The sequence below is a fragment of the Tympanuchus pallidicinctus genome, unplaced genomic scaffold, assembly GCF_026119805.1.
Source record: "Tympanuchus pallidicinctus isolate F22 unplaced genomic scaffold, pur_lepc_1.0 scaffold30, whole genome shotgun sequence".
NCBI classification, from domain to species: domain Eukaryota; kingdom Metazoa; phylum Chordata; class Aves; order Galliformes; family Phasianidae; genus Tympanuchus; species Tympanuchus pallidicinctus.
The window spans coordinates 4163997-4187950 of record NW_026294748.1 but is presented as its reverse complement, the minus strand read 5'-3'; the positions used below and the strand labels follow the sequence as shown (position 1 = coordinate 4187950).

The following is a 23954-nucleotide window of genomic DNA, read 5'->3' as shown; positions in this document are numbered from 1 at the left end:
TTGAAGGACAATAAATTGTGCTATTGATTGAAGCTAGATGTCAATATCTGCATTGTTGTAAACATTTTAATAAAATTATCTCCATAAAATATTCCCATTCTCAGGCTAGCCCGATCGGTGCATGGCCAATGACTCAGGAGCAGCACTAGAAATCTGGGCAACCATGGGGAGCCCAAACCCATAGCGGGGCCATTGCTGAGATCCACAGATGTAGGAATATGGCAGGTCTGCAGAGCAAGGCGCATGGATGTGGTGTGAGCACATTGCAGCACTGGGAGCTTGCTGGGTGTCGTGTGCTGTGCCCTGATGAGTGCAGGAGAAAGGCAAGGAGCTGGCGCGATGCACGGGAGCAAAGATGTGCACAGAATGCACAGAAACAGGAGAGCTTGCTGCAGAGCTGGCATTGCCTCGCTCTGATGCTGGCATTGCAGCAGTGCTCAGCCAGGGTAACGGGAAGCGACGTGGCCCAGAGACCCCAATGCTGTGAGCTGGGGGACGGCAGCACGTAATTAATTTGGGAACATGTGTTTGCTTTCTGGTGAGTTATTTTCTTGTCAGAGGCTCAGTGGAAGCTAACAGGTGGGAGGAGGCAGAGGGGAGCCCAGTCAGGCCTAGCAAAGGGGAAGCAAGAGAATGAGAAAGTCAAGGAAGGAATAGATGAGGACCCCGATCTCCCCACATCATCTCATCCACTCTGTGCAGGACCCCAGGCACTGCTTGGATGTCTCTTGGAGCAGGATTTCACCTCCATGGTCCAACCAGCACCCCTGTCCCAGCACTGCTGGGCCAAGCTCTGCTCTGCTTTGTGGTGCCCCTTGGCCCTGCCGGTGCTGCTCCCCATGCCCCCGTTTGCACCAGGTTAGGTCATCACCCTCTGCAGAGGAGTGAGGTGCTGTGCCTTTGAGCAGTCAATGGCTGTTCCATTTCTGGCCTGGATTGTATTATTATTGTTAATAATAATAATGGGTGCTGGCTGTGCTGGTTTTGTAGCTCCCGAGGAGATGAGAGCGCTGTGCCATTAATTCCTGCAATATTTCAGCAGCTAATTGTGCTCGAGCAGAGGCAGTCCTGAGAAGTTCCCGAAGTCACTCCGGGCATTGCAGAGCTGCTGCTGGCTTAGGGCTGCTGAGCTCCAAGCAGTTGCAGAGGCAGGAGGAGTCTGCACCATTGGAGACCCGCAGAGCAACCCTAAGAAGTCTGATATATGTGAGACCAGTCAGAGGGATGGCTCCCATCCAGAATCTGGGCTGGGCTGGTGGTGCCCTGATCCTAAGCCTCAGGAGCTCAGCTTCCCCAAACATCAGCATCCCCAAACATCAGCATCACCAGCCACTGAGGACCCCAACAACCATGAGGCAGCAGTGCGTGCGTGGAGCTGATTTTCCTGCCAGGTCCTTTGTGCAGGAGGGGACCTGAGCCAGAGCTGTTGTTTCCTCACATACCACGCTGATTTTTGAGCCCATTCATTTCCAGTGCTCTCAGCTGGAGCAGCACATAACAAGCCGCATGGCTTCGCTCTTTATTTACTGCCACTTCCCCACCAGAAGCAGCTCTCAATATAAAACCCAAGAAGTAGAGAGCACCCTGTTTGTTAAGTGCTCTGGCAGGAAGGCAGTGAAAGGAGATGGGGCACGGCTCAGCAGGTGCCTCCATCCAGGTACAGACTGGCAGAAATCTGTCATTGCTGCAAAAGTGCAATAGGGCATCTTGTGTCCAGACCACTTCAGTACCTGTGTGTATGTAGCCACTTAAGCTGGCCTCTGCGTGTATGTTGAAAGTAAAGCAGGTAAGGGAGAAAGGGGGAAGTACTGTGTACAGGGGACCCTCCTCTCCCATTGACCTTGGTGTGGGATTGCTGCACTAACAAGGCTGGATCCCTGCAGGGACCCTAGCAGTAGTGGTCTTCATCTTAGTGTCATCCCAGCAATAGCACGCAGAGCATTGCATGGTGGTACCTTTGCAGGCTCTGCATGTCAGGGCTGATGGCACAAATCCAGACCCCAAAACTTTGCATTTTGTCCCTCTGAAAGCCAATTACCAGGCACTGACTGATGTCAGACTCCTGCACTACTCCGGCACAAAGGCTGGGAGCCTTCATCTCTCCCTTCCCCAGCTTTTGCAGGTGGCAGGCTGACCCTGGCCGTCACTTCATGAAGTCCTTTGCTGGGTGATGAAACGCGCCGTCGCTGCCTTGCTCCAGGATCAAACCTCAACAGTGCAGTGCTGGCGAGTGATAATTTGGGGAAGGGCCTTTGCTGAGTGTGGAAGCAGAGCTTTATTGGGCTCTTTGCACAAACAGGAGTCGGATCTGCACGCAGAGCATCCGAGGGCTGCAGCTGTGTCATAATTCCATCGGCAGGCAGCGCTGTGCTACTGAGAGCTGATTCTAGGTCAGCTGGAACAGGCAGCTTGTTTCCTTCCCTCTCTCTCCTTTTTGCTGCGCAAACTGCTGCTGGATATAAAACTGTAATTTTTGTGTCTCCAAAGGATATCGATTTTGGGGTAACGCCTTCATATCTCGCCCTTCTGCTGCGCTAAGTGCTGATGAGCTCAGCGGTTTTTCACTGCCAGCTGCTCCACTGGGAGCTCGGGCACAGGGCTGAGGATGCTGCAGGTGGATGGCAGCCATCCATCAGGGCTGTGTGCATGAGAGGACTCACCTCAGCCCTGGATGGGGTCCGTGGGATGGGGGTGGGCGCAGTGCGGGGCTGGGGTTTGTGCCAACGATGCTGCAACTGCAGCTTGGGCATCAGCATCTCAGTGGGTACCCAAGGTGCTCACAGCAGGATGTGGCATTCAAGAAAACACATCAGGCTCGGGCCCTATACACAGATCTGCATTTATGCACGTGCTCAAAGCAGCTGCATTCAAAGCAGTCTCTATGGGCAGTGTGTGACTGCTCACTGTTTTGGACCAGTGGGAAGAGCTGCTATAAAGGTATCGTGCCACGCAGGCAACATTCATTGTATACAGTTTTCATGCACGTGTTAAGAGCAAGATGCGCCCAGCTGGCCGCCCAAGCATGTCAAGCCACAGCATTTTGGGTCACAGCAGTGCACACCGGGCTGTGCTGGTCACATCACCACGTCCCCCGGGAGCAGGGACCTGTGCTTGGCCTCGCTGCCATTGGCACTCACTCCTGGAAACAGCTGTCCAGAGCTAATTTATTTCCTAATGCTGCAGCAATGTTAATTTATAAATTACACTGGTAATTCGAGCTATTATTAATTTCAGATGGTGTAGGGCAAGCTTAATTAAAATATGATACCAATTGCCACACATATGTACCAAGGACTACCGTTTAAAATTTATAGGAATATTAAGTGTGACACTGGTCGTGGAGATGCTTCGTGCTGTAATTATCGTGTCTGAGCTGCAGGAGAGCTGAGAAAGGCAATGGGGAAGTGTCAGGGAAGGGAGGAAGATGCCACCTCTCCATCTGGGTCTGGTGGTTCCTGGGTGAAAGATGCTTCTCTGGAGCATCCTAATTACTGTGTAACTCGGTGTCTGTTGTAAGGTCTCCACGCTGGAGGAGCTGGATGGTTTTGAGCATAGAGTGGCACGGGGAGAAGGGATAGAGCCCTGCAGCTGAAGGGCAGTGTTGGTACTGATGGTGTAGGAGCAAGCTGGCTGCGATTCAGTGAAGCTGAAAGATCCAAGGGAGGCTTCAGGGGGAATCCAGCAGCACCTCAGGGTGGGAAGATGGGATGGGATGAAAACCCCCTGCCCATCCTGCACACACGGGGGACACTAATATGCAGCAAGTGATGCTGCCGGAAGGGCTGGGACCAGTGCATCTGGCACCGGTCTAGCAGGGTTTTCTTGTAGTAGATGGATGGGACAGCATGGTGGCCCATGGTGACAGCATGGTCCCAGCTGGTTACCACAGGTTGGGCATGGGCTCACCGTGCCCCCCTCACTCACAGCCCACTCCCTTCACCCAACAGCCGTGGGCTTCATCAGTGAGGATGAGTACCTGGAGATCACAGGCATCACGCGGGAGCAGTCGGGCGAGTACGAGTGCAGTGCCTCCAACGACGTGGCTGCGCCTGTCGTCCAGAGAGTCAAAGTCACCGTCAACTGTGAGTAGCTGTGGGGTGCAGGGACAGCCCAGGGGCACTTTGTCCCACCCCGAGGAGATGCAGCATTCACCTGCCTTTGGTCCCACCGCCCAGCCTGGCAGCAGCAGGTTTCCAAGCAGGTGGTGCTCTGCCCTTTTATTCCCCACCCCCCCCCTTTTTTTTTTTTTTTTTTCAAGCTTTGTTTTTTTCCACCTCTTCCTCAGCTGTCTCCATCAACCTGAGTTTTCTGCCTGTGGTGAGATGCTGTGTTGATAACCTCAGGGGAGAGGAGGGAAGTGAGCAGTAAATAGGCATTTCTTCGTTTTGAAAAAAGGGAGAGAGAGAGGAAGAAAGCAGCACTGTTTGTGCTTCTAGACAGAAGTGAAGACCCTCCAAGCTCCCCAGACTCCACTCTGGTCACCCCTGGAGCTTTTGGGCATCAGGGAGCGCTGGTCCTTGGAGGATGCAGGGATGTGGTTTGGGTCCCCTATCTGCCCAACCCTTTTGGACAGCAGAACAAGAGTTGCAGGAGCTGGGCATAAGCTCGGAGATGATTTTTCTCCTTCCATGAGATGGGGAAAGAAAAGGAGAGAGAGGTGGGAGGCACCAACCCCCAGCTCCGTCCTCCCCACAGACCCGCCGTACATCTCAGATGCGAAGAGCACCGGTGTGCCGGTGGGGCAGAAGGGCATCCTGATGTGTGAAGCCTCCGCCGTCCCCTCCGCTGACTTCCAGTGGTATAAAGATGACAAGCGGTAAGAGCCTGGGGTGCCCCATGGGGGTGGGAGCTGACCCTTCCCCCCCTCACCCTTCATGCTTTGCTGTCATGGCCAAAAACCCGCAGAGCAAAGCCAATGTAGATCCAGGACCTTCCAACACCTATAGGTTGGGATTCAGAGAACCGTAGAATCATAAAATCATTCAGGTTGAAAAAGATCTCTTGAGATCACCAGTCCAATCCCATCCCACCGAGCCCACTGCCTACATCCCTCAGTGCCACATCCCCACTGCTCTGGAACACCCCTAGGGACAGTGACCCCACCCCCGGGCAGCTGGGCAGTGCAGCATCACTCTGTCAGAGAACAATTGTTCCTAATATCCACCGTGATGCAACTTAAGGGCAGTACTTCTCATCCTAAATCATAGGGGATGCTTCTTTCTTGGTGCCATCTCCATCACCCCTTCTGCTCTCCTCCCAGGCTGGCTGAAGGACAGAAAGGGCTGAAGGTGGAAAACAAAGCCTTCTTCTCCCGACTGACTTTCTTCAACGTCTCTGAGCAGGACTACGGCAACTACACCTGCGTGGCCTCCAACCAGCTAGGAAACACCAACGCCAGCATGATCCTTTATGGTGAGCAGCACTGAGGGGCTGGGATGGGGACCAGGCACAGCTTAACGGAGCGACCACCAGTGTGCAATCTGGAGTGATGCATGTTCCTACTCATCCTTTCTAACACAGAGTGTGGGTGAGCACAGGGGAAGCATCAAAACCTCCAAACCACCCTCCTGACTGGGCACTGCTTAGAGGTGTTGGGCACTGTTGCTGTGTTTGGGCATCAGTGCAAAGCAAGGGTCTAGCTGCAGGTGTCCCTTGCCTTGCTCTGGCAGATGCCAAGGAGAAGCAAGGCTTGGGGACCTCCATTCTCTCCCAGCATCATTCCTCATGATGACCCACCCTCAGTTCTGGGCCCACTTTGGATTTGCAGCAATTGTGTGCAAAGTGCATTGTTGTCCACCTCTTCTACGTCTCCTTGTGCTGGGGACACCGAGGGGGAAACCCAGGGGAGGCACGGTGTGGCATTCCTGCCCGTGGGCAGCAGTGTTCATGGATGACATTAATAGCAGCCCTTGTTAAACAAACCACAGGATGGAATTAATCACTGCGAAGAGGATTTAATGGAAAGCACCAACTTGCTCCTGGCATTGCAAACCCTTTCCTAGAATGTGTGAGTTATTTAATTAAGCCTAGAGAGGTTACAAGAGACCCCTTTTCTGCAGGAAAGGCAGGGTTGGTAGAGCAAGACACTGCTTTTGTAGGTGTGCAATGATTTGTAGGTGTGCAGTGATTAAGAAAAGGAAAACAAGATAGCAATTAGCACCTTGTGCCAGCAGGGCAGTTGGGAAGACATCTCCGGAAATGTGGTCTCTCTTTCCTGCTGTCCCCCCGTATCTGTGCAGAAGGCACTACCCTTCACATGTCTGCTCCTTTATACGTGTTGGGCTCAGTGAGCACCTGTGTGCTGCTTGCATCCTCATCTTCCGTGGGTACCAGCTGTTGCACTGGGTTTCCCCACAGATCTCTTTCCCTCACAGTGCTCAGGGCTGTGCCCACAGCTCCCAGGTCGCTCCAACCTTGGGTGTTAATGAGCATCACAGTCACTTCTGCAGGAAAAAGTTGGTGCTGTAAGTGACAGACATTAGTTGTTACCTGGCTGTTAAGCCTTCATTAGGGTTGCTTAGAAACAATCTCAGCTTCTTCCCCATCGGGCTTCCAGTAATTTTGGTCACCAATGACTCCATTTTTCAGGGAGAGGGACAGGACACCTCAGGGCCACATGGCTCTGTCCATGCTGTCCTGCCCTGGGGACCAAGTGTCCCATGTGGCCTGGGCTACTTGTGTGATTGTAATCTCTGTATTGGCTTATGGGATGAAAATCTCACATAATCCTGGGAACCCCATTCAAGGGTTGCACAGTGCAGGCTGGACAAGAAGCTTCCGAGTTAAGGACTCTCTCTGCTGGTGGTTTAATGACAGCTGCCAGTTACTGGATTTTCTTCCATTAAAGATACTTGGAGTGGCTCGTGCCATAATGGGAACGTGGCCCCATCACCTTGTGTGCAGCCCAGCTGGGAGCCAAATCCCCTTACAGTTCCCAGTGAAGTGCTGTGCTACCTGTTGCAGGAGAAATGTCCAATCTGTGTGGTTTTGGGGGACAGTTTTGTGTGCATCCCCTCTTCCTTGAGGCTGAGGGAACTATTCAGGGTTCTCCTCCCCCAAATGGAGCTTTAATCCACGTCAGCACATTGACGTTTCCAGTGCCTTGCAACTGAGGATAGTGCAGAATACATCTTGTAATCCTTTCCTTAATCTTTTTTTTCAGGGAGGTCAACTGGTGCTTTATCTAACACGTAGCAATTCTTATTACAGGCCTTCCACCTAATTCAGCGGCTCATTTGATGCTGTCTTTAATGTGATGAAGTGCTCTGGAATCAAATAATTTTCTTGAGTCAGAAAAAAAAAAAAGGAACAGAGCTCTCTACTGCTCCCCTTTTGTGCAATCCATGTGGATTCCCAGAGGGTTTGCAATAAAATCACCCAGGAAGCTCCACATGGATGGAGGACAGAGGCCCTATAGCAATCATGACCATGCATTTTCCCATGCCAAGAGCAGGCTGAGCAAAGCACCTTGAGCCTGCCATTGCCTCTGTGCCTTAACCTTGACTTGTTCTTTGATTTTTAGAAGAGACAACAACCGCTCTGACACCCTGGAAAGGTCAGTAATGATGAGCCTGCAATGCCAGCAATCCCCCTGCTCCGTGTCCCTGTGGGTCCCTCCAGCAATATCCAGGGAGCAGCTCCCCTAAACCCCATTGCTCCAGCTCTTGCAGTGATAACTTTGGGGCTGCTCGTGGCTTCCCCATTGCTGCTTAACTGTAGCCACATGCGTTTAGCTGCATTTCTGTTTGGGTCTTTAACATGCCCACCTCCCACCTCTGCATGCCACATCCCCACTGTCCCCTCCACTGCTCTCTTCCCCCCGTCTCCAGGATGCAGGCAGGGATGGTTTCGTGGTCCTGTTGCCCAGTGGTGCTGCAGCCAGTCCTTCTTCCTCTAGGATGCTTTTAGTGTTGCTTTAGTGCCTTTTTTTTGCCTCGGGATGTGGTAGGGGTGCTCTTCCTTGCGTTGCTGCTCTTACCGATCGATCGATCGCTTGCCCTGGGGACCACCACCATCCTGATCTGGGGCTCTGCAGCCACGTGGCTCCATTCGTAGTGCACTTTGTGGCTGGCAGTGGGATGATCTCAAGATACTGGGAAGAGTTGGAGGCAGCACGAAGCTGCTCTTGGTTCCAGAGCTGCCCATTGCCCAGCTTGTTAGTCCCACCATGATTTGAGGCTTTGTGGGTAGTGGTGTCTGTAGGGGTGCTAGAGTATGCTGCAAAAGGGAGACCTGATGGAGAGTGGTCCTCAGTGCCCTGAGTGAGGGGACATCTCTCGGGATTGCAAAAATGAGAACTGATCTGATCCTCCCACATGGTCCCACTTGGGCAGGACAGTTTGGGGTGTTTCTGCCAAAAAACACCAACTTGGGAGCCCTTCTCCATGGCATATTTTGAGATCCTCACCTGTCTGCCTAAGCATGGGGATCTCTGTTCCTTACAACCCGCTTCATCCTTCCTGCAGAGGGACACAAGGTGGCTCTGGGGAGGCTGGGTGCCAGCAGGAGCTGGGTGCAGTGCTGCACGTGGAATCATTGAATGGTTTGGGTTGGAAGGGACCAACCTCCACTGTGGGCTGGTTGCCTCCTACCAGCTCAGACTGCCCAGGTCCCCATCCATGGCCTTGGGCACCTCAAGGCATGATGCACCCACTGCTTCTCTAGGCATCCTCTGCCAGTGCCTCATCATCCATCTCCTGGGTGATTTTTACAGAATCATAGAGTCATCTTGGAGTCATAGACTTACAGAATTACCATGTTATATGATATCCTGGGTCGGAGGATGAAGTCCAATTCCTTGATGGTACTTTTGGTTTAGCTGGGTGAAAGCTATCGCCTCCAAGTTCACAGAACATTTGGAGGAGCTGTAGGTGGTTGCTTTGTGGTTTTGCTTCCAAGATGACAGGCTGGGGATGGGAAATGGGAACCAGCACAGGACCATGGTGGGGTTCATGTCCCAAACCCAAGGACGGGAATGGCTGCACCATGCAGCTCTCGGCGGCGACCCCAGTGTTTGTAATAGCAGCGGGGCCCAAAGCAGCGTTGTTTTCTTCCCCCCTCCATTCCCTCCAGCTAACAGTGCGGGTGTTTCTCCCCCCGCAGGCCCTGGTGCAGTGCACGATGGCAACAGCGGTGCATGGCGGCGAGGCAGCTGTGCCTGGCTGCTGGCCCTGCCGCTCGCCCAGCTCGCCCGCCAGTTCTGAGCCCCGAGGCGGCCACGACCACCACAGCAGAAAGGAGAGGAAGAAGATGTATTCACTGTTTCTGAAAATAATCATAAGAATTGAGAGAGTTGTCCGGCCAGGCCTTCTGGGGGAGGGGGAGAGAGGAAAAACATGCAAAAAAAAAAAAAAAAAAAAAAAAAAAAATTAATAATAATAATAATAATAATGATAATAATAATTCAAAGGGAATTTGGAAAGGAGGGAGAGAAAAAAAAAAAAAAATTATCCAAGGCTTCCTGCTGAAGACGCAACGCGACTGAGTCTTTTTCTTTCCTCTGGTTATTTTTTCGCCTGCCCCTTTTTCTGCCCCGTTTCGTCGTTCTCTGCTGTGGGTCAGTGTGGGGATGGGGCAGCCCTGGTCCCCCCACCATCCCCGCTCACCCGGAGCCCCTCCGTCCGTATGCGCAGGTTTTTTTCTTCGCCGAGATTTCCCCCGTCTTCTCATGGACTGTGCCGCCATTTGTGTTCCGAAATATATATATATATATCCACATATACATATATATATATATGTATAGATATATAGATCTTCAACAGTTACACCACACCGCCACGAACGGAAAGGGAGGAAGGAGAGCAGCGCCGAGTTCATCGTACGCCACGCGGACATCGTGAATGATAAGGGTTCATTTTATTAATTCTATTTTCTGATACGAGCCTAGAACTCTTAGTTCCTAAAAAACCAAGATGCAAAAAAAAAAAAAAAAAAAAAAGAAAGAAAGAAAGAATGAAAACCAGGAACGAGAGAGCAAGCGGAGAGAAGTGTGTTTCCGAGGAGGATGGTGCTGGCTTGTCCCTGGGCGAGGAGCAGGAGCCCTGTGCTGAGACCCCTCACCTGGCCTGGACCACGGCCATACAAACAGTTCCTCCGTGCATCGAGGCGAAGGGAGACGCTGAATCTTTTTACCAGATATATATATACAGTATATATAAATATACATATATATATATATATATAATTTTTTTTTTTTGTTAGCGTTCCAGCCACAGTTCCCAGCAGGGTCCTTCCGCTGCCATTACTGCATGCTGTATATGGAGTTAGGTGTGTATTGGTCCTCCGTGAGATGAGGAGAGGTTCTCGCTCCGCACGTGCCCAGGTCCCATCACCTTTCCACCCTCGGGTGTCTGGGGACAAGGGGACACAGGTGCTGCATGGGGTCCCTCTCCGTCACCCTGTGCTGCACACCCTTGGTGGTGGAATAAAGCGAACCGAGGGATGGACGTAGATATAGATCTATATAGCTCAGTTTCATTTATATATATATATATATATATGTATATGTGTGTGGGTGTGCGTGCGTGTGTGTGTATATATATATATATATATATAAAAAGAAGGCGAAGCGATCGGCACCCGCCGCTGAGCCACCGGCTGAAATTTGAGGGGGGAGGGTGGGCACCTCAACGACTCGCTTTATTTTTCACTGGTGGGGGTCTCTCCTGCAGTTTCTTTTCCTCCTTTGGTTTCCCTTCCTTCTCCGCGGCCGACAGCGAGGCGGGGGCACGGCGGGCGGGCGGCGAGGGGGCTCTCTCTGCCTCTATCCATTAAAACGATTGTTCCATGTGGCCGCTCCGTCTGCTTGTGGTGCTCATTGCCCCCGCCGCGGGCGCTGGGCGATGGGGAGGGGTGCTGGGATGGAGGGAGGGAGGGAGCAGTGATGATGAAATGGATGGAGCAGCAGGAGGAGGTGAGCGCCGAGCCCAGATGTGATGCGGCACAAGGTGAGGCTTCGGTGAGTACATGGAGGGCCGGGGTGAGCTGACTGGTGTTGGAGGTGATGCGGTGGGGCCGCGCAGGGCACAAGTGAGTTTCTGGGTGTTGGTGAAACCTTGCTGTTGGTGCGCTGGCGTTGGTCTCTGTTGGTGCGTGGAGGGGTGTTGTTGATTTTCAGGAGGGTCTTTTGGCGCATCGAGTCTTCAGCTTTCACTGTAGCCACCGGCTTCTCAAGGCGCGTGAGCTCCACCTGGCACATGGCGTGTTGTGTGAGGATCAGAGCTGGTCTGTAACGATTGCAGGGCTTTTAATATTTTATTTTTTTTTCCTCCTCTGAGTTTGTGCAGCCCGAGAAGTAGGCAGGGAGAAGGGAGAGAGAGAGCAGAGAGGATAGCGAGGTGTTGTGAAATGACGGCGCAGCATCTCCCGGCCCCGGGCAGCATGTGGGGACCTGAGGTTGGAGCATCCCTCGAGGACGGGGAGAAAAGGTAGGGAACAGAGACCCCCACCCCTGTGCACACAGTGCCCAATGCACTTTTGGGCTGATTGTGGCCAGCAGCATTCGCAAAATGTTCTGCTGTTCCCATCCTTCAGGGAACCCTGCCCTAAGCGAGGGTCCCTTGCTGTCACTGTGGGCACCAGTGCCCCATCACTGACAGTGCAGTGGATGCAAGGCCCTGTTTGGAAAAAGGGGAAAATGTCCAAAGGGACTTGCTGTGAGCCCCAGGGTTGCTTGTGTCTTTTCCCTTGGTGGCAAATACTGTCCCTGTGGGAATGGAGGGGCCCCCAGTACGTGGGCTTTATCCCAAAGTTACCCTGTTGGCAGGGTTGCAAAGGCATCCCACTACCATGCATTTCCCCATGGGCTTGTGGCATTTAATTGCTGTTCCAGGGCAGGATGGCTGGATGCATGCAGCTTTCTGCATCCTGGAGTCAGGATGGCAGAGAAAGAGGGGATCAGTGCCAACCACAGTGCTAGAGCCACAGTGATGGCTTTGTAGGAACTGCTGTGGCCACATTTGTTGTGCCACGGCCACAAATGTGTGTCTGTGCTTCTCCTGGGGGAGGAGATGGAGCAGTGCATGGCTGTTGGCTTTCAGGAAAAGAAAGTTGGCTGTGGCAAGGCAAGCCTGGCAGGCAAGGGAGGAACCCTGCCCACCTCCAAAGGATGCATCTGGGGTTAATGGGGTTCCTCCCTTTATTTTTGAAATTCTGACATTTTCAGTGCTGTAGGCAGGAGGTCAGAGGGCACAGTGCCAGGGTTTGAGCATTGCAGAATTAGTTGGAGAGAGAGACAGAGAGATGCTGGTTTATGGGTGTGTTTCTGTATTTATTTAGATACATATTTATTTGTGTCTCTCAGTGAAGGGAGATGAATGTCATGGCCTGAAAGATGCCCTCGCTCCCTCTGGATGTAGCTGTGCTCCAGGTGTTAGTGATGCTTTCCTGTATGTTGTGAAAGGAGCCCACTTGTGCTTGTGTTGTTCAGGACAGGGTTTATTGCTTGTGCCACAGGTTTCCCAGTGTGTTAGCTGTGATTCTTGCCTTGCAGGAAGTGATGATGCGGAGCACGAAGGGAAGCCCTCTGGTCTGGGGCCACAGCAGAGAAGGGAGCATGTCAGGCTGTCTCTCATTGTTCTTCTTGGTTGTGACACAGCAAAATTGCACTCAGGAGAGGCCAAAAGTGTCCAAAAAAGGGAGGAGCAAGGGCTCGTTCCCTTCTGGATGGCTCTTCCTTCTTAACGCTGCATCCCAATGACTGGTGCTTGTCATCCTTTTACCAACCACACCAAGAAGTCCAAGAGTTTTGCATGGGGGATGGCTACAACCTGATTTAGTTTTGCAGGTTGTACGTGCAGCTGTTGTTTTTCCCTAAGAGGCATGTAAAAGGCTGCTGGTAGGTGGACGGAGAGCAAAGGGACAGTGTCACCATTGTATCACCCGTAGAGATGTGCACAGACAAGAGGGATGGCCCAGCAGGGTGATTTCCACCTCCATGGCCACGATCGAGGTGAGCTGTTTGGAGTCTTGGTGCTGCCCTAGCCCCAATCCATTTGGATGTGCTGGGGGCAGGTGTGCTCCTCCCATCCCAGACCCCTCTCCCAGTTTGTTTAGGGAAGCACTTACCTTTCTTTCCAGTGCGCACAGCCAAGGTGTCCCTGACAGAGCCATATGCTCAGGCAGTTGCAGGCTGTGGGAGGCTGTCACCATGAGGAGCAGCTGGCTGCAGGGCTCAGCAATACGCTCTGAGGACACTGCTTTCCAGCTTCATGTCAGGAAAGGCAAAGGGAGGTGCAGAGTAAGCAATCAATCCCCTTATGGGTCAGGCGTTGCCCCAGAGCATCTTGCTGCTCTTGTGCTCCCAGCAGCCTTCCTACCCTCTACCACAGCTCTGAGATATCAGCTTTGGGGTTTCTGCAGGAAAACAGGGCCCCTCACTGAAGAGCATCCATCAGTGGGATGGGAAAATGGTCCCAAGAGGCACAGGTCCCTTCCCATAGTCTTCATCCGTTGATGAAGGCATACTTTTGTGTCTTGTGGAGTCACGTCTTGATAGGCGCAAAGCACTGTTAGGAGCATTTCCTCTGCAGTGGCATTCCTTGCACAGAAGTAGGTTTTTTGGAGCAAACGTTGTTAAGAGACGATGACACGAGACGACACAGCCACCAAAAGGAAGAATCCAGTGGTGCTTCTGCTGAAGGTAGGCGAGTGAACAGAGCACAGCCGGTCCTTCCCCTGCAGGGCTCCTGAAATAGGTATGTGCTTGTCTGTGCTGCACGACCCATCAGCAGAGGACAGACGTGGGGATAGGGATGAGGGAAGAGTCAAATAGCAGCGAGGCACAGAGCAAGGAGCCTGGTTGGGAACCAGACAAGCCGTGGGGCTGGAAGCAGTGCCAGTGCAAGGGCAGCCAGGAGCTGAATGCGGCTGCCATGGAGCACGGTGCACAGGAGCCCCGCGCTCCCCATGCGCTCCGTGAAGCAATGCCCCGAGGGTACAAAGTTCGTCAAACTTTATTGATACACTGCACAATCACAACCATCTCTTATTCTTGCCGAATTAGAAAAGGTTACAACTACAATGTAACATGCACAAATCTCAGGTAGTATAGCCACCCTTGGAATACAATGATCGACGGAAACTCGGAGACCGCGCGCCGGCAAGGCGAGCACGCGGGGAGTGGCGATGGCACGAGGCTCTGCCACCCACCCACACGGCAGAGCCGCGGCCTCGGACAGCCAACACGTTCCTCACAACTGCACGTTACATGGCACGAGAAAGTCGAACGCCGTCCCGACGGAGGAGGACAAGGAAGCCAGCCCAAACCGACCCGGGGAGGGAGAAGAACGGGGAGCGCGGGGCGGCCCCGAGGCTGTCGTGTGTGACCTCGGGGCATCTGGTAGTCGTCATGTCTTGTCTCTGCAATGCCACGGCCTTTGGCCTCGTGTCAGGGACTGGTTCAGTGTTTCTTCTGCAGGGAGAGAGAAATAGGACACCGGAATAGTGTGCCAAGCAAGGGTTGTGTGCCAGCTGGGGGGTGTTGGAGGGGGGCAGGGAGGTGGCACTGGGGTGACACTGCCGAGCGTCTCCCATGCCCCAGGAATGCATCTGAAAGCCCCAGAAACAAAGATGAGGGGGCCACCTGCTGACACCATCCTTTGCCAAGCGTGGTTGTGAGCATTGCAGGGCACTCAGCCCATCGGGGTGTCCCACGCAGTTTTTGAGAGCTGGGAGATGGAGCTGCCAGGTAGGACTCAGGGGGGTTATGTCTATTTCCTTGCAGTTGATGCGTCACTGCTGTGGTGGGATCACATTTGCATGCTTCTGCCTTGCTTCTGGGTGGAGAGGGGCCGTTTGTTCTGTGGATCAACGAGTTGGGATGGGGGGCTCAGAGCAAGAGCGTGGGGAAGGATGTGTGGGCCACCGTGCCCCCCTGCGATGGTGCCACTCGCCTCCACAGAGATGCACACAGATGGGATCAGGCTGCTGCTTGTGACTCCTTCCCGGGATGCTGGTGGGAATGCAGGACCAGCTCACTGCTCACCGTGCCACATCCCTGCCCATCAGGTAAGCTGGTGTGCCTGGTCATTGCTGGAGCAGTGTCTTCAGGCTTTGTGGGTTTTGTCACTGTCGGTGTCCCATGTGTGGGGTCAGGAGCATCCCTGCAGATTTTGCAGCTGCTGCTTCTTTTGTAGCAGCGTTGTAAGTGTGCTTGTTTGTGCAACGCCCAGGAGGCCCAGAAGAGACGAGGGATGAGGCGAGGGCACCGCCGCAATGAGGACAGGGCGGTGGCACATTGCAGGGTCTGTGCCAGGGTTTTCTTTCTTTTCTGTAGGATGGAAAACAGGGCAGCAGCAGAGTTTGTATGGGGAAAGATACACAGCCTCAGCTCTCAAGTCATCTTGCTTTTCGAGGGAGAAAGAAGGGAAGGGCAGGGAGACAGTTCCCCAGGGTAAGAAGGTCATGGTAAGGGGAGACATTGTGTGCTTCCTTGGTGTGCTACCATCATGTTTTGTCCCTTTGTTGCTGGCACTTTGTCCAGTGCTGTGCAGGACTTCTCTGGAGCTGAGTAGGAGGTTCTGTCCCTGGAGTACAAACCCAAAGCTTCCCATCCTTGCCCCAGAGCATAAGGATTGAGGTTACCCCCCATGCAAGGAGCATTGCAGCACTGTGGGGCCATGGGCTGAGAACCAACACAGCCCCATTGAGGTGACCATTGCGGGGCAGCTAGAGGAAGCAAAGAGAAGGTTCTGACTGCACATGTTCTCGTGTCAGTGGAGCCTCTCAGCAAGCAACAAGCTGGAGGCACCAGGGCATCCTTGTTGTGTAGGTGTAGCAAACTGACGGCCATTATTTTTCCAGTGGAGCCTGAGCTGTCTCCAAATGGTCAAACACCACTGCTGGGACAGGCGGAGGTATTTGCCTGAATAGTGTAGGAAGAGCCCTTAGGGAGACCTGAAGCACCCATAAGATGGAACTCTGTGGTCCCACACTTCCTGGCACACAGGGGTGGCAGCAGGCGTGTTGGAGCTGCAGCTGGGGCTCTGTTTGCTGCCTGGTGCTTGCCTGTGTTGGTTAGTGCCTCCTCCCAGTGCCAGTGCTGCAGTGCCTTAGCTGTCAGATTGAGCAAGGAGCTGGAAATTCAGTGAGCATCTCAAGTGCCCCTGGTCCAGAGGAGCTTCCTCTGGGCAGGGACACATCCTTGGGCACAGGGCAGAGGGGCTGCAGTGCAGAAGGGAAGCAGCGGGGGATGGAGAAGCGAGGAGATGGTCTGGGAGGAGCTTTGGTGGTGAGAGATCACATTCAGGACGGAGACGGTGCAAGGCAGACGCAGGGCTCCAACTTCAGGGTCTGTTTGGGCATAGGTGTCTCAATGTGACGACGAGATGGACGTCCCCAGCGACTGCTCCGGGTGGCCCCCACCCACCACACCCGTGTCCAACATGGTGTCACCAAGACGCCTGCCAGGTGTCAGCGGGGAGCCCCATCCACGCTGTACCCCATCCGTGGGGCACATCGCCCGCAGCCGGCTCGATGCAAGGAGGGACAAGGCGGCAGACAAGGCTCGGTGCAGCATTGCCCTTCGATGGGCAGGCGACGGTGGCGGGTGACAGTCTGGTGGCACGTGGTGGGGTCTGTACAGCGTAACTGGCGGCGAGAATGATCCCGGCAGGTGGGAGACGTGGCCGTCCTCGGCCCTTTGGCGCCGCTCCCCGTCCTCCGGCGTTGTGCCCGTCTGACGGAGAGGAGTCCCCGGGCGGCCGTCCCGGGACCCTCCACTCCCTTATCAAAAGTCGAGGAGGAGGCGAGCGAGGAGGGTGGCCCAGAGGCAGAGGCCAGCGGCCGCCCGGGAGGCTGCGTTGCCACTGTCGTGCACCGCTCCGGGCCCTGCACCAGGGGGAGAAGAGGAAGAAGAGGGACAGCGTTCAAGGCAGTGATGAGAAGATGAGAGCATGCTGTCATGCAAACAGAAGCCCTCCCCCTGTTGTCCCATGGCATTCCCCTCTTCCCCCCTTGGCAGGTTGGCAGCAGTGGGTCAAGTCCCCAGTTTGGGGACGCTGGCGACATTTGGGGCACCTACCATACAGGATGATGCTGGCATTGGTGTTGCCCAACTTGTTTGTGGCCACACATGTGTAGTTGCCATAGTCCTTCTCGGAGACATTGAAGAAGGTCAGCGTCGAGAGGCGGCCCTTGCTCTCGATCCGCACGCCCTCCAGCCCGTTTGCTAACCTGCACAGGGGGTCATAGATGGTGCTGCTCAAAGCCTTACATGGGTTAATATAAAACAGCCCCAGGCACCCCTCCCTGCCCTCCACAGCCTTATGAGGTCCACCCTTCACCCCGCTGTGCCACCCAGCAGCACCTCACTCCATCACCAGTCCCATCTCCCTCCATGGGTTGTCCCTGGGATACCCACACTACCCATGGAGAGAAAGACCTGAAAATGCCCATGAGGTCTGGGATCCTCCATAGCAGGAAGAGCCTGGCCTCTCTCCAAGCTGATCCCTTGGCTGCCTCCATCCCACCCTGCATCCTCCATGCATCCGCACCTGGTGTCCTCCTTGAACCACTGAAACTCTGCCACGGGGACGGCCGAGGCCTCGCACTGCAGGATGCCCTTCTGGCCCACTGAGGCGCCTGTGTTCTTGGCATTGGAGATGTACGGCGGGTCTGTGGGGATGCCATGCCATGTCACGTCCCTAGGATGGACCACGTGCCTGCCCCACCACTACATCCCCACCAGGGATCCCATTCCATGCACTTACAGTTGACAGTGACTTTGACTTTCCGGACATCTGGGACGGCCACATCATTGACAGCACTGCACTCGTACTCGCCCGACTGCTCCCGTGTGATGCCTGTGATCTCCAGGTACTCGTCCTCGCTCACAAAGCCTTGCCCTGTGATAAAATGGGGCACCATCACCAACAGCTCCCAGCTCCAAAACCAACCTACACATAAATCCCCGCACACCCCTGCCATCCTCCTCCATCCCTTTGCCAAGCTGGCATCTCCTGCAGCCAGTGCTCAGCACAGGCAGGTCCCCAAGCCTTCTCTCACCTTTCCCAGAGAGATGCCGCCATGTGACAGTGGGCTCTGGCCTCCCAAAGGCCAAGCACATGAGGGTCACACTGCTGCCTTCATTCACGGTGATGTCTGATGAGATGTTGACAATCTGAGGGGGGACTGCAGGACACAACAACAAAGGGACCGTCAGCACACAGGCTCATGGAGACCTACCAACATTCCCAGCCCTTTCCCCACCACCAGCCCAGCTCTGATGTCACTTAGACCTGCACAAAGCATGGCCCCATTGACCACATGGCAACCTAGAAAACCTGGACCAACCCCCACAACCTTTCAGAACAGAAATTCCTCCTGGCAACCCCCATACAGGCTCTTCAAGATACCAGTCTGCCATACTTCCCCTCCAGCCACCAACCCTTCACCTGGAAAATGCCACCTGTCACTGGTGTGGAAGAGTCTGCACACCCCTTAACACCCACCCTGCCGCTTCAGGCAACCCATGATAACCAACTCATTATGACTGCCAACAGCTCTCATATCTTAGCATTTTTATTAAAGCTTTCTAAATTACTGATTGTCTGCTCCATTCAGCGCTGGCCATTGTGATTTATATTAGTCTATCCCCCGATACTCCATCTAATAAATAACTTGGCAATCTCCAAGCCCATAAATCCCCATCCCAGCAAAAAGCAATTAAAGCCCGTTTGCTGACGCCATTCACCGGTGCTCCAGGCCTTGGGGCTGGTGAATGCCTCTCCCCAGGAGCTGATCCAGCAATGCAAAGGGGCTCTCTCTCAACCAAATCCCAGGCTGGCTATGCCATGTTCAATGCCCGTGAGCCCTCCGTGGCCATGGCAGATGTGAGATCTCAGCCCCACAGTGCCCAGCAATGGGCATGAGTGCAAATGGATCTTGGTAGATCCCTCTGCTCCATCCTCCCTATCGGGTTCCGGATAGAAAACAAAGATCAAGAATCACAAAACCATAGAATTGTTCAGGTTGCAGAAGACCTTCCAGATCATCAAGTCCAATCTCAGCCTAACCATACTACCTAAAGGACGGGGCATTCCAGGGGAGGGGTAGTTGAGAGGGGCACAGAGACTATGGCAACCTCTACTGGGGAACTCTGCCTAAGCTGTGAATGCAAGAAGCCTCCAAAAGGCACACATAAGCCCATCCAGCCAAGTGATGCTCTCAGGCATATTTCACTCCCCATGGAGACAATGGCAGCGCCACGTCTCCAACAACGCCACGAGACACAGCCCCTCTACATAAAGCATCAACTGCATTTGGAGCTCTTCACCCTTCCACCATCCACCAGCAACACCGCCTGCTCCAGTCCTGCTGCTGCTCAGCTACTGGCAGTTCCTGCGCCTTGGCAGGGGTTCAAATTCAGCCTGAGAACACCTTTTGCTCCCGGGGGGGCTCACAAAGGCTGGGCTTCCCCATGCATGCACTCGCAGCTCGCTCCCCAGCACAGCCCGATGGCGAGGGCGCTGCTGAGCCTCCGCCGCCTGATGGGCCCTGCGAGGCTGTAAATTTCCCAGCAACTTGACACTTTAATATAGAAGTACAGTCTGTTATAGCAGAGGGAGATTGTCTGAGTCCTTCAGGGGAGACTGGCAATCCAAAAATGAAAAGTGTGCGGCAGCAACCGGTGAAAAATGTAGTTAGTGCTGGGAGTGCGAGCGGCACGCTGCCATGGTTTGTCCCCAGCTGCTGCTCAGAGCAGCCCTGTGTGATCAGAGCTCCTACTGCTCCTCGCAGCACCCAGGGACAACGTTCTTTGTAAAGCTGCTTGCACGACACGGGAACTGCAGAGCAACCAGGGCATGGAGCAGAGCTGCGCTGTGCCGTTCGCCTCTGTGTGCACACACGGTCTTACACTTATGCATCGCAATGTTGTTCCAACTCATCTGTGCACCCCAGCGTAAGGCAGGCCACAGACAGACACCCAGACTATGTGGGGCCGGGAAGTGTGACCACATGGCCCCTTGCAGCACGCTGATCCCATGGGATGCACAGGGCTGGGTGTCCCTGAGAGCACGGGGACATCGGCAGCATCGATACCCAACCGTGATGGCAATCGTTGCCTATGAGGTTACATGGACTGGCAGGAGGACATCCGAGGGACCTGATTGCATTTCTATAGATCCCACCAGCTGCTGGCTGCAGCCTCAAGGGCAGGCTGCCATTGCCTTTGCTTTTAGCCACAAGAAGGGCGGGAGGGAGCTGGGACTGCACAGGGACACAGGAGACAGCAAACAGGACCTAAGAGCATGGTAACAGGGAGCAAACACGACAGTGGTCTAACAGTGACCTGCAGGGCCACTCCATCATTACTTGCATGATGCACCCGCACAACCACACAGCAGGAGATCACCACGAAGGCAAAAAGCTCTCCTGTCCTCCCAGCACCTACGCAGATCAGTGGGACTGACAACACTGCTGTGGGTACTATCATTGCTATTCATTTACCTGCTGACAGCAAGCTATTTTTTGGCTATCTTTGATTTTTTGCAATAGCCACTGAGGGCCCTCTCCTTGTCCTACATCCCGTATGCAGCTAATATCCAGCTTTATGACACTCCTGTCACTAAATATAGAACATAATAAACGATCCCAGGGCAAACCTGTTAGCAGTCAGAGAAGCAGCAAAACCGGGGCCGGCGTTCAGGCAGGCACATGGAGTGCCACCTCCTGACACATGAAATGCACTTTACTGCAGCTCACCTCGCCTTGCCTCGTTAGCCCAAACGTACCTCACAACACACCAATAATAAGATACTCAAGGGAAAAGGGGTGAGATCATAGAATGGAAAAGACCATTAAGATCATCAAGTCAACCCATCACCACCATGCCCACTAAACCAGCTCCCTCAGTTCATTGAGAGGCACAGGTGCTGCCCAAAACTGGGGCATAGATGCTGCCCAAACTACACTGCCATTGGTACAAGACACAGCTTCCCAGAGAGAGCCACCAAAGCACAGCTCTGGCTCCCACCACACCGAGGTCACACCAATGTGGATGCCAGCACGTGGCGTGCTCGTGTGGCAGTGCGAGCCCTGGGGAGCTATAGAGGTAAAGCAAACCAGCATCACAGGAACTCTATCCCCTTATTAACAGTCTTGTTTTCTATTTAAAAGACCACTACTAAGAGCACATTGGATGTGCAGCAAATCCCGTGCTCTCACCAGAGCAGTGCGTGGCCCGCGGAGCATTGCCTCCATCCCGTGTAATATTAATCAGGGGGAAGTTAATGCATAACGTTCGCCAGGCCAAAAAAATACATTTGGGCTGTAATTTCTTGTTTGTTCGGAAAGCGGGCGAGAGAAATTGAATGTGAAAGTGATGCCACTAAATTCAATAACAATAAGCCCGTGATTTATCTCCTTCCTTTACCACTCAAGACCCGCACTGCCCGACGCGCCGATTAATGTTTTACACTGGGTACAGGAGACGGCCGCACAGCGGTTCCTGCTGATGCCCTTGGGGGCTGTAAAACCCTGGGCCTCCCCTCACCCCCAAACCCTGCCGAACGCCAGGGCTGCCCCGATCCTCCGGGCTCAGCTTTGCTCCTGTTCTGCAGCAAACTCCTTGCAAAATGGCTGGAGATGCTGCAAGACACCCAGCGATGACGGGGGATGGCTGTTGCAAGGGGCATGGCCTTCCCCTGCTAATCTGTGCACTGAGAGGCGGCTCTTCGGTAATTACTGCCTGCTTATTGACTCAGAGCGACACAGAAGCGTGCAAACAGACAGGAGCTGGCTTGGCTTTTGGCCACTCTGTATCCCAGATCCCCACCAGCAACGCTCGCTGCCTCAAGCTGACTGTTTTTAGCTGTGAGATCATTAACACCGCACGCACAGAGCTGGGAGGCTGAGCCACTGATGTCCCTCCGGATCATTAGCTCCTAAACCACTCCAAGAGACCTCTTCTTACACCTGGGAGAAGGTGGGATAAGATGGGTGCCTATGGGCTCTGCACACCGCTGGGCATCCATGAACGCCCTGCCCTATTTGCTGGCACAGCATGGGGTCACTTGGGTGTGCTTGGTGGCTTTTTTGCCCCAAAACAGCACTCCAAGAGGCAAGCTGACCTGTTTTACCCATGCAAAGTGACACAGGACACTGCTGCTCACTTTGTGCATCCCTCCTTCTGCTGGATTTTCTCCAGAGTGCCTTTTGGCTCCTGCTGCTGCCACCCTGGACACAGACAGACCTTTAGGGCAGCACCTTTCAACACAACCCAGATGCAACATCTGGGTGCCCAACACCTGTTTGGATCTTTTCCATTTCAGGCCCCCTCTCATACACAGCTCAGGACAGGGATGGTGTCTGCCTACAGCCGGCACCAGAGGTGCAACATGCAGTGATGCCAGATGTGGGCATCCTTAAATACCACACACAAACTGCACATGCTTCCTGAGGTCCCCATGTGCTGCCCTGGTTACAAAAGCACCTCCTGCTCCTCCCCCCCCCAGCCTCTCCTTTTCCTCTTTCCAGGGACAGATCTGACAGGAGAGCTGCCGCCCTCTTTCATTAAATGTTAATGCTTTTATTTATTCTCCAGTATTTATGGACCTCTCATCTCTTTCCCATTGCTATTCACATATCTCCCTCTCGTTACTGCCAGATGAGGATGGACAGCCGATTTGAAGCATCAGGATGCACACCTGGATGGCTTCCCAGACACCCTGCAGGGACAGAGTCCTTCTGGGACAGCCCATCCAGCACACAGAGATGCAGACCCACCCATGCACTCAATATCCTGCCTGGCACCCTGGGAAGGGGCACATTAAGGCTTTAACCAAAGTGCTGCTTGTTGACAGCCAGGATTACCACCTCTCATCAACCCCATTCTGATGAACCACGCTTCTCATCGGCATTGATTTTATCAACACTAGATTAAGCACATCTGACAGCTACAGGTTGGGCACCAGGATGGTTTTCGTCAAATTTCTCAGCCCAGAGAGCAGCACATCATGCCGTCACCTTGCACACTCTAAAAATGCTCTATCTGGGGGGAAGTTTCCCCTTTCCCTTCTCCTACCCATAAATGCTGCCCTCCCAGTGCTTTCCCAGGTAAAGCACACCTCACAAGGTGCAGGCTGGGCAATCACCACAACCCACATGCTTCAAACAAATCATCTCCACAGCACAGATGAGGTTTCCCTGCCTGGCTGATGCTCCCTCAGTGACCACATCTCTTCTCCTGCCTCTCTTCCTGAAAACAATCCAAGTGCAGCCAAGGGGAGCGAAGAAAACTGACCACAAGCAACCTATGGTGAATCACAGAATCCTTAAGGTTGGAAAAGACCACTACGATCATCACATCCAACTGTCAAATCATCCCCACCATGCCACTAAGCCATGCCTCTTACAGCCTCATCCAGACACCTTAGGAGCCTGGAAGCATCACATGGCATGTCCCATATCTCCAGCTGCCTCTCATATCCCTTCCTGCCCCTCTTCTGGGGGATGTGGACACCCCCAGCACCATGCATGGTCAGACCACGACACCTTCGGGCTGCAGTCACACTCAATGGGACAAAGCAGTGGGATAAACACGCCATTAAAGACCCCACCACCAATGCAAAACCACAATCTGAATGTATCAGAGACCACGAGCAAACAAAACAACTACAAAATTAAAGCATGGGCGGAGAGCTGCCTTCACTATGCAGCATCTCCCACCTGCATACCACGCACCCTTTTTCTCCACGTCTTCGCACTGAGACGGTGCAAGCAATAAAAACAAAACTCAGAGTGTTATACCTACTGTGTAACCACCTGTCAGTAAATTTATGAACAATTAGGAAGCAAAAGTGCTTCCCAGGGAGCTATTTGTGTGCGCGATAAAAACGTTCTTTCTGTTTGGGAATATAATGGGGAAAACAACTTCTCCCGTCCTCCCCCCGCTCTGCCATTTTTTGCTTTTTGCAGTAATTAATCCAGCTGCTGACACTCTTTTGTTCTGTCAG

At 53.5% G+C, this 23954-nt stretch overlaps 2 protein-coding genes across 14 annotated transcripts in view; one reads left to right on the top strand and one right to left on the bottom strand.

Moving 5' to 3' along the window:
- LOC128087678 (protein CEPU-1) overlaps positions 1 to 9958 on the top strand; it is a 307830-nt gene extending 297872 nt beyond the window's left edge. For 8 of the 10 annotated variants that reach the window (XM_052697522.1, XM_052697521.1, XM_052697516.1 and 5 more), the window contains 5 exons: positions 3948 to 4082; positions 4696 to 4816; positions 5261 to 5412; positions 7523 to 7555; positions 9103 to 9958. In XM_052697522.1, coding sequence (XP_052553482.1) covers positions 3948 to 4082; positions 4696 to 4816; positions 5261 to 5412; positions 7523 to 7555; positions 9103 to 9203 — 542 coding nt within the window. In that variant the 3' untranslated portion in view covers positions 9204 to 9958. The remainder of the gene's footprint in view (positions 1 to 3947; positions 4083 to 4695; positions 4817 to 5260; positions 5413 to 7522; positions 7556 to 9102) is intronic. The other 2 variants (XM_052697514.1, XM_052697518.1) reach the window with 1 other exon arrangement.
- Positions 9959 to 13934: 3976 nt separating this feature from the next.
- The window catches only part of OPCML (opioid binding protein/cell adhesion molecule like), a 289316-nt gene continuing 279296 nt past the window's right edge, over positions 13935 to 23954 (bottom strand). For all 4 annotated transcript variants that reach the window (XM_052697527.1, XM_052697528.1, XM_052697526.1 and 1 more), the window contains 5 exons: positions 18004 to 18129; positions 17709 to 17843; positions 17493 to 17613; positions 17021 to 17172; positions 13935 to 16827 (listed from right to left, as the gene is read on the bottom strand). In XM_052697527.1, the coding sequence (XP_052553487.1) occupies positions 16727 to 16827; positions 17021 to 17172; positions 17493 to 17613; positions 17709 to 17843; positions 18004 to 18129 (635 nt within the window). In that variant the 3' untranslated portion in view covers positions 13935 to 16726. The remainder of the gene's footprint in view (positions 16828 to 17020; positions 17173 to 17492; positions 17614 to 17708; positions 17844 to 18003; positions 18130 to 23954) is intronic.